Raw genomic sequence first — 9,084 nt, 5'->3', positions numbered from 1 at the left:
GGTTGTGAATTGGAACTAAAGGTTATCTGCAATATTTGTATCTGATTTAATCCTGCATTTCAGGTTTTCTGTAAGGAAACTAAAAAAAAAACACTAATATAACAGTAACTGGGCAACATTCATTGAAGATCCAACTGCTTAGAGTAAACTACAACTACTCTCTTGACTAAACTACAACTGATCACCACTAAATTAAATAACATGGTTAATTAAGACCACAATTCCCACAATTTAGACGTGAAATATGAATATTTCCAATGTTCTTTTTTCTACCTAGGTAAGGTATGTAAATCATTGGGTCTTGCCAGTCCAATTAAAAGAGTTTTTTTTTTTTGTTTAACCCCAGAGCCAGCTTGTTCACAAATTGACCTGATGAAGTGATATTACAACAGTCTTGTGGATGGGTGTGTCTCAAATATTGCATGTAGCATGCCAGAATGTCTATTTATATGCAGAGTGACTATCTTCTTTAGTCTCTTCTAACCGGGTAGCTCAGTAATCTGAAATCTGATTAAAAAAAACCTTTCATGTACAGTCTCCTTACATAGGGGAAATTAACACTTTTTTAGCAAAATGTCTTCCAACATTTTTCCTGCTTAGTTTATATTATATATTTTTTTCAGATGCCTTTGACAAAAGAAGAATGTATTGAAATCATTCTCATGGCTGGATTGGGAAACTGTTGCAAGGTTGCAATGGACTTGAACAGGAAACATGGCAAGCAAATCACACACGACACTGTCACCAAACTTATTAACAAATTCAAAAAGATTGGAAGTGTTGCGGACCAACCGAGAAGTGGATGTCCACGAACATCCACTGACGAAGGCACAACCGACGTGGTGCTGGCATACATAGTCCCCTACGTATGGAAACTTTTGGGACACCATGTAGAGCAATTTGCTTACCTTAAAGCTAATGTCCAAATGTGTAGAAAATTTAGCTACTTTTATTGGCAACTAACTAAGACAATCATCAAGCTCTCAAATAAAAAGTAATTGGTTGTATTAGTTTCCATTTTATTTTTATCAGTAACTGAACTGGCAGTTATAAGGTGTAAATATATTTATTTCATGTACTACTGAAAAAACTAGTACTGCTCAAATAAACCAACAGCTCTTACATACAAGACAAAAGTCTGAAAGCATCACTAATTTTATAAGAATAAACACATGACAATTTAATTTTTAAGTGATAACAAACAGTAATATGCTTGTTAATAGAGAATAAAATGGTTTGACTCTTATTGGTGATAGAAACAGTGACTGGACGAGCCATGCCATGCCTCGTGGTTCATTTTCACTAGCTGTCAGTAAACATGTTGCATTGTATTGTGTTGATTGTTGGTAAAATACTGCTGAAATCCTTCTTGCTTACACATTTTGGCCAGTAATGTACAAACAAAAGGTACCACCAATTATCTTTAATTGGACTCCATTTTTCACAGTATAGTCACAAATGGTTTTCAAGAATATTTAGCAAAATAATGTACTAAATTCAAATGACCAATAATTTTATACATCAACAAATAAGGCATAAAAAGGCAATTCTTTCAGAATGTTTGTTGGTTATACAATAATAAATATCTAAAAACATTTTAAATTCAGCCTGTAAGTTAGTGAACAGTGATTATTTTCTAGTTTTGGCTCTGTACTCCAGCTTGAAATGAAACAATGACTATGATATTAACGTGTACAATATTAGTATTAATGCTTTAATGCTTAATGCACAATCCTCTGCACAGTCATCAACTGTCAAGGTATCGTAATAAGCAGACTCCAATCGTATATAGTACTTGGTGCTATATAAGAGTTTTCTTTACATTAAATGATTACCTGAAATGTACACATCACAGACATCACTGAACACTAAATATCTTCCTTGGTGTTGCTGTCTTAGGCCTGTTAATGAAAAATTAATAATGACATTATGTTCTTCAAACTCACACTTATGGTTTCATTTCATATCCAACATGCTGGAGTACAGGGAAAAAACCACCAACAATGCATCACTGTTTAAGTGCTTACAGACTGCACTGTACATGTGACAAACTGGCAGCGCATTCAGTAAATATACATAATTATTACATGACAAAATAAATAGTTAATATATAAATAAATACACCAACATGACTGACCTTATAGAGCTCAAGTATCCTTTAAAAATAAATAAATAGTACGTTCAAACATTTAAAAATTGTAATGCAACTACATTCACTGACTTTCTTATTTCCTATGTTCTTTATGTTTTGGAGCTACACAGACCCACAGATGTGTTCTACAATCTTCAAATCAATGTTCATAATTTCCTTCAGGTCGTCCTTTGGAGACATATGATGTTCTGGACACTACCATTTTTTTCTCTTCAGTATTGACAGGATGTTTCCAGTTGATAGCTATCATGTCCACTGAGCCATTGGTTTGGGTCTCTAGAATGAAATATAGCAAAAGACCATTAATAATGAATCTAGAGCATAAAGAGTTCTAAGAGAAAAAGACTTTCAGTATTGTATTTTGATTGCTATGCATAATTATGTGGCATTTCTTTTCTCACAATATGAACACATATTAGACTTACTTTGCTTTTTCTTCACTACTATCCAGTGGCTGAAGTCTGATCTTCTCATCCACACTACTGTCGCCCTTTTTCTGACATCTGTAAGGGCACATATACATTGTTTTAGACAACTATAGTGACATAAACTGTAGAAGAGGTGCATATGCTTAGCAAAAGTACTAACCTTAAGGCCAGTAAAAGGCCAATGATGGTGAGACATGTTAAGGACAAAACCACTGCCATTACAGCCAGAGCTGTGGTGTGACTGTTGCCTTCAGCTTCTTTGCCAACAGGCAGGATGAACAGGTGGCACCTCTCGCCTGAGTATCCTGCCTCACATCTACAAATATATAAAACCTCAGGCATGACTGATAACTCAGACCCAAAATATAGCATTTTACTCTTTGATCAGAAACCTTATACCTTAATTTGTTCACTTAATTTAACTATGTGTGACTTACATGCAAGTGGTATGATTTAGTTCAGGCAGGTACTGGCAAACGCCATGGAGGCAATAATTTCTGTATCTTTTCCTCAGACAGAGGTTCTTCCTATCTCTGCCCTTCCTTTGAGCTTTCGTTGCGGTCAGTGAGGAATCTTTAGGCTTTGTGGAAAATGCAACTAAGGAGAAAAAATAATGTTAAATAATGTTAGACAGAAATAAATACTACATTCATTCACCATCAGTAACAATTTTAACCTGGCCAGGGTTGTGGTGGATCTGGAGCCCTGAGTGTGAGGTCAGAATACACCCTGGAATGCCACTATGCACATACACATTCTAGGTACAATTAGTTTTTGGAATATGGGAGAAAACCCACACAAACTTGGGGAGAACAGAGAGTAGCCCATGCTCAGGATCAAACCCAGGACTGTGGAGCTGTGAGGCAGCAATGCTACCCACTGCACCACCATGCTGCCCCACAAATAAACACTCTATTAGTTCATTCAACACTGGGGACACATCAAATTACTGACATCTGGCTTATTACCAGAGAGAAGAAGGGGTATCAGATAATACTTGGCAGTCATTTAAAGCATTTCCATTAAGTGCATTTGATAATGCCTACTTAAAGTAGGCTCTGTCATGTCTTCTTCATATCTCACATATCACCCTTCCCTCTGATTTAGCAGAACATGAATATAGTGCTTAATAGTGCTTAGATTATTGATCTACTTATTAAAAAATCAGGATGCAAATCTGTGTGGTGGTCAGCAGGTGCCAATGAACTCTTTTTAGATTATGCACCTCTGCAAATCAGACTACATTCAACCACTCATCCAGCTGGATGAATGTAATTAAGTAAAATGTTATTTAGATTTCTGTACAGATATAACATGTGAATATAAATGAAATCAGGTGTTATCAGCTACATGCAAAAACATTACATTGAGTTTCTTTGAAAAATATGGGAATAGATAGATAGATAGATAGATAGACTGGCAGACAGACAGATTACATGCAAACAAATAAAGAAATATTGTTAGAATTGGACGCTACCTCTGGGATAGTCGTCCTCATATTCCGCAGAGATGTAGTCTTCGTAACTGTCCAGAAGGTGTTCATCCATGTTGGTGTCATTGTCTGAAGTGTGCACTTGAGCCGGAGTGCGCAGAAGTTTCCCTGCAGGGTTCACGCTCTCATCCTGGGACGAACAGCCACTTAGCTGGAGGAAAACTGCAAACAGGGGTGCCAGTTAGTAATTGTATGTGGATCATTCTGTGATAGGGATTGCAATAATCAGACAGTTTTGACCATGTGAGGACATTTGTTTGTCCCTCAGCCCCCATCTACCCCTCCACCCCATGAGGAAGTCTTTTTTTTTTTTTTTTTTTTTTTTTAAACAAAACTGCAACTTTTATTTACAGAAAACTAAAAAAGACCCCAGGTTTTCTGTTGGATACTGAAGTTTAGGTTAGGCTTAGATTTAGATGTAGCATACTATTATTTAACTGCATTAACAATTCTGTCACTGGACGGTTCTCACAAGTATAGTTAAGTCGACCTTTGTGTGTGTGTGTGTGTGTGTGTGTGCGTGTGTGTGTGTGCGTGCGTGCGCGCGCGCGCGCGCCATGCAACCGTCTAATGATCCAAAAAAAAAAAAAAAAGGCAATCAATAATAACAATAAGAGTAGTAAGGCTTCCATCCCTGATGATCTGAAGTCATTTTTAGAAGTCTTAAAGACAGGAAACCTTGTGGAACTTCACATCATGTCACTGCTAGTTGTCTACATGAAAGAAATGCAAAGAGGTCGTGTTAAAAACACCCACCAACACAGTGAAGGAAAGCAAGTCCGAGTCGAAAGGTGTTCATATTCCAAATGAATGGTGTATCCAGTTAGATGTCCACAGCTTGCTGCGCGTTCAGCGGGCTGACCTGAGAGGAGCAGAGAGTGGTGTGAGTGGCAGTGAGTCCCTCCTGGGAGAGCAGTGAGCACTGCACCGCCCCTGCTGCCTGCTGTTATATAGCCCCACTGTACAGGGCAAACTTCCTCTATGAATCACTGACACACCTGAGTAATCACTGCACATAAAATAATAATCATCATAATAATAACATCATGTTCCTGAATGCTCTAAACTCCGAATAACTGGCACAAAACCTTTTTTTCAGCCTGGGGTTCAATAAATTTAACCCACTTCACCCATTTAATTCACATTTGCCAAATCAGCACCATTTAAAGGTATGATAGTGAACAGTGTAAGATTATTTACCACTGAGCGCCATCTTGTGCTTAAACTGTTCTGCTTCAAATGATATCAGTGATCAACTACAGTCTAGCACACATTACCAGAACAAAATAATATATAAATAATAAAATTTATGAATAATTATGGTGAATTGGGACTTTTTTTCTTCCCACATTGTCTTAGCTTTCTTGCCATAAATAGATAAATGATACACGATACATAATACATTTCTGAAATAGTCAAGGTGTTGATTATCTACACTAAATGGTAGAAAGTTTGGGGATACCTGACCATCTGACCCAGATGTGCTTGTATATGCTTTGCTGTTATAATAAGCCAAGTCACTAAATGTCAATGTAAATGCAATAGTTCAAGCACAAGGTGGTGCTTGATGGTAACATGTATAATCCTGTCATATTTTTAATATGCATTTCAGTGGTTTTCAGTATACCTGTAATGGTACTTGTAACAAATGAAACAATGCAGATTCCTCTAACGTGCATTCAGAAATACACTATATAGCCAAAGGAAATGGGACACCTGACCATCACACCCACATGTGCTTGCTGAACATCCCATTCCAGATTTAGTCCCACCTTTGCTGTTATAATAACCTCCACTCTTCTGAAATTTTGGAGCATGGCTGTGGGGATTTGCCTGTTCAGCCACAAGAGCATTAGTGAGGTCGGGTACTGTTTTTGGGTGAGAAGGCCTGGCATGCAGTCGGTGTTACAGTTCATTCCAAAAGTGACCACTGGGGTTGAGGTCAGGGCTCTGTGCAGGACACTCGATTTCTTCCATACCAACTAATTTACCTGATGTCTCGACATCATAATATGGGTTAGGTATAACTATTTAAGTAACTTGGGACAATTTGCAATTCACAAATTGAAGCTAACACTCCTAACAAGTTGCTTTTAGAGAACATTATCCAATTTTTTAAGTGTGATGTTAAAAAAAGGTTATTATGTTGATCTCGTAGGAAGGTGATCCATTCAAACACACAGTAAGGACTGTGACATATGCTAAAAAAGTTGTGGTATGCTAATGAAAGTAGTTGTTAAGGCCTAAATTAGAGTTATGTATAGATGTGATTTTAGAACACTGTATATGTTTCATACCATAATTTTATTAATATGTATATTTCATTTTTATAGGCTATTCTGTGTCAGGGTTGAGAATTAGGTGTGCTGGAAAACAAAAATACAAAAGGATCTTAAATGTACATTATAGCTTGTAATTTAGAACCTATACTGTTAACCAATACTGTTTAACAAGATTTTAATAAATTGTAATTGTTGGCAAATCAATAATTAAATAAATTATTTATTTACCCTGGATTTCATGACACACACACTCACACACACTCACACACACACACACACACACACACACACCCAAGAGGGCATTTCATTAGAGCCTAGGAAAGCCTTTACCCATGATAAAATCACTGAAATGAGCGCCCTCTCGTGGCTCATTGCTTTAATACAGTCTAATGTGTAAAACCAACTACAGAGACGTATACAAGTTTGTGTAACTTTATAGAAGATACACAGAGTTATGAATGCTGTATGTTCATAATGAAATTAGTTGTGCTTTTTTAGGTAACTAACACAACCTTGGCTTTATAATAAATGTTAGTGGATTGGAAGAGAGCCTGCTCGCTAATTAGGTGTTGATGCCAAATATGTAGAGAGTGATTAATAAAGGGAGGCTAGGTTGTCATTTCACCAAAAAACAGTATTGTAAAGAACAGACTGTTATTGCACACATACTGCATTAAAAGTGTTAGTGACATTTTCCTAGTTAGCCCCCACCTAAGCCATAAGACCTAGTAATTAGCTAGTTAACTAGCTAACAAGTTGGTTACCTGCTTGACCATAGAGCATCCTGGGCATACTTACTTTGTTATCAGTCAAATTTATGTATTTGAGCAGCTTCATATTTTGTTTCTGTAATACTGTAGATAGATAGATAGATAGATAGATAGATTACTAAGGGAAATTCACCTATTACAGCAGCGCAGAGAGTTAGACGTATACTAAAAGTAATTTAACATTATAAATGAAACAAATGAGAATAAACAGTGATTGTAAACATTGTAGATACAAGCAGCAGGCTTGAGTGGAGTTAAAGTGGGAGTGCAGTGGAAACACTGATAACAGTGTAAAATACTAAAAGTAATTTAACATTATAAATGAAACAAATAAGAATAAGCAGTGAGTGTAAACATTGTAGATACTAGCAGCAGGCTTGAGTGGAGTTAAAGTGGGAGTGCAGTGGAAACACTGATAACAGTGTAAACATTGTAAACAGTATGAAAACAGAATGAATTGGCAGTGCATATGGATATGAATAGTGTTCCTATAAATAGTAGTGTTCCTAATAAACTGCTCATTGGGTGTACATTTTATGTTTCTATGAAAAAGTGCCTCTTTTGGCCAAAAATGCCATTTTTTTCTATTTTGGCTGAAAATGTTTGGTGGCATCCACTGATACATGGCCAAAAGTTTGTGGACACCTGACCATCACACCCACGGGCCTTCCCCAAAAGGTTGCCACAAAGCTGGAAGCACACAACTGTATAGGTTGACTTTGTATACTGTAGCAGTACAATTTCCCTTCACTGGAACTAAGAGGCCCATACATGTTCCAGCAGGACAATGCCCCTGTGCACAAAGCGAGCTCCGTGAAGACATGATTTGTCAGAGTTGGAATGGAAGAACTCGAGTGTGCTGCACAGAGCCCTGACCTCAACCCCACTGAACACCTTTGGGATGAACTGGAACACTGACTGCACCCCAGGCCTCCTCACCCAACATCAGTGCCCCACCTCACTAATGATCCTGTAGCTGAATGAACACAAATCCCCACAAACACACTCTAAAATCTAGTAGAAAGCCTTCCCAGAAGAGTGGAGGTTATTATAACAGCAAAGAAGGGACTAAATCTGGAATGGAATGTTCAAAAAGCACATGTGGGTGTGATGGTCAGGTGTCCCCATTCCTTCGTCCATGTTAGAGGAATCATAAATCCTTCGCATTGTTTCATTTGCTCCAAGTACCATTGCAAGTGTACTGAAAACAACTGAAATGCATATTAAAAATATGACAGGATTATACATTTTACCATCAAGCACCACCTTGTGCTTGAACTATTGCATTTACGTTGATGTTTAGAAACTTGGCAAATGCTCTGATCCGGAGCGACTTGTAAAAAACATGTAAAGAAGTAAAGCATTGGGGTTTTAGCTAGTAGGCAAATCAGGAGCTATCACTGATGAGTTTCAGATGATAGATCTCCATGCAGACAGACATGTCAGGAAGGCAGCTGGTATCTTTTTTGAGATTTGGAAGATAGATGGAGAAAAAGTTGTGTCATGAGTGTAGCACTATTAAATGTGATCTGATGGGTCCAACAACTTATTGCATATATATATAAAAAAAAAGAACTGACCCCTGAGAATTCAGATAGTGAGGCCATGAGATAAAGAATGAACCTCTCTAGGCTACATTACAGGATCAACTCTGTAAATGTGATTTTCCATATAATGCATGGCCTTGCTAACCTGTTGCCTCAAATATTAATAACTTTCATTCTAAGGAATAAAATATGATGGCTGTGCTGTTACAGGAAAATAATCAACAAACTCATTTATTTCTATAAAAGCATGTCCCAGAGTGCTTTATTCCTCTTATAGCACAGAGATTGTCCATTTTTTATTCAGTAAAGAATAACTGTTTGTTGTAATATTTAGGTCCTGTTATGGTTATGTTATAGCAGCATCCATCTTTCTTCTCTCTTAGAGTTAATGACAAAAAATTGCAGCTTATCAT

General features: G+C 37.1%; 1 protein-coding gene across 1 annotated transcript; it reads right to left on the bottom strand.

Moving 5' to 3' along the window:
• Window positions 1-1,083: 1,083 nt before the first annotated feature.
• On the bottom strand, window positions 1,084-5,003 carry hbegfb (heparin-binding EGF-like growth factor b). Its single transcript, XM_026938763.3, has 6 exons — window positions 4,829-5,003; window positions 4,058-4,234; window positions 3,018-3,177; window positions 2,741-2,896; window positions 2,578-2,655; window positions 1,084-2,428 (listed from the first exon to the last, which is right to left on the bottom strand). The coding sequence occupies exons 1-6, from the start codon at window positions 4,869-4,871 to the stop codon at window positions 2,365-2,367; spliced, it is 678 nt and encodes a 225-aa protein (XP_026794564.1). The 5' UTR covers window positions 4,872-5,003; the 3' UTR covers window positions 1,084-2,364.
• Between the last annotated feature and the right edge of the window lie 4,081 nt (window positions 5,004-9,084).

The sequence above is a fragment of the Pangasianodon hypophthalmus genome, chromosome 15, assembly GCF_027358585.1.
Source record: "Pangasianodon hypophthalmus isolate fPanHyp1 chromosome 15, fPanHyp1.pri, whole genome shotgun sequence".
NCBI classification, from domain to species: Eukaryota; Metazoa; Chordata; class Actinopteri; order Siluriformes; family Pangasiidae; genus Pangasianodon; species Pangasianodon hypophthalmus.
The sequence above is the reverse complement of the archived record's forward strand: the minus strand, read 5'-3'. Positions and strand labels throughout refer to the sequence as shown.

Bases quoted from the DNA above. Each gene is read 5' to 3' on its own strand.
- hbegfb (XM_026938763.3), bottom strand. From the start codon at position 4,871: ATGAACACCTTTCGACTCGGACTTGCTTTCCTTCACTGTGTTG. The intron at 3,178-4,057 runs GTAGCGTCCAAT...TTTTCTCCTTAG, and splicing joins TGAGGACGACTATCCCAGAG to TTGCATTTTCCACAAAGCCT. The intron at 2,429-2,577 runs GTAAGTCTAATA...ATTTCATTCTAG, and splicing joins AGTAGTGAAGAAAAAGCAAA to AGACCCAAACCAATGGCTCA.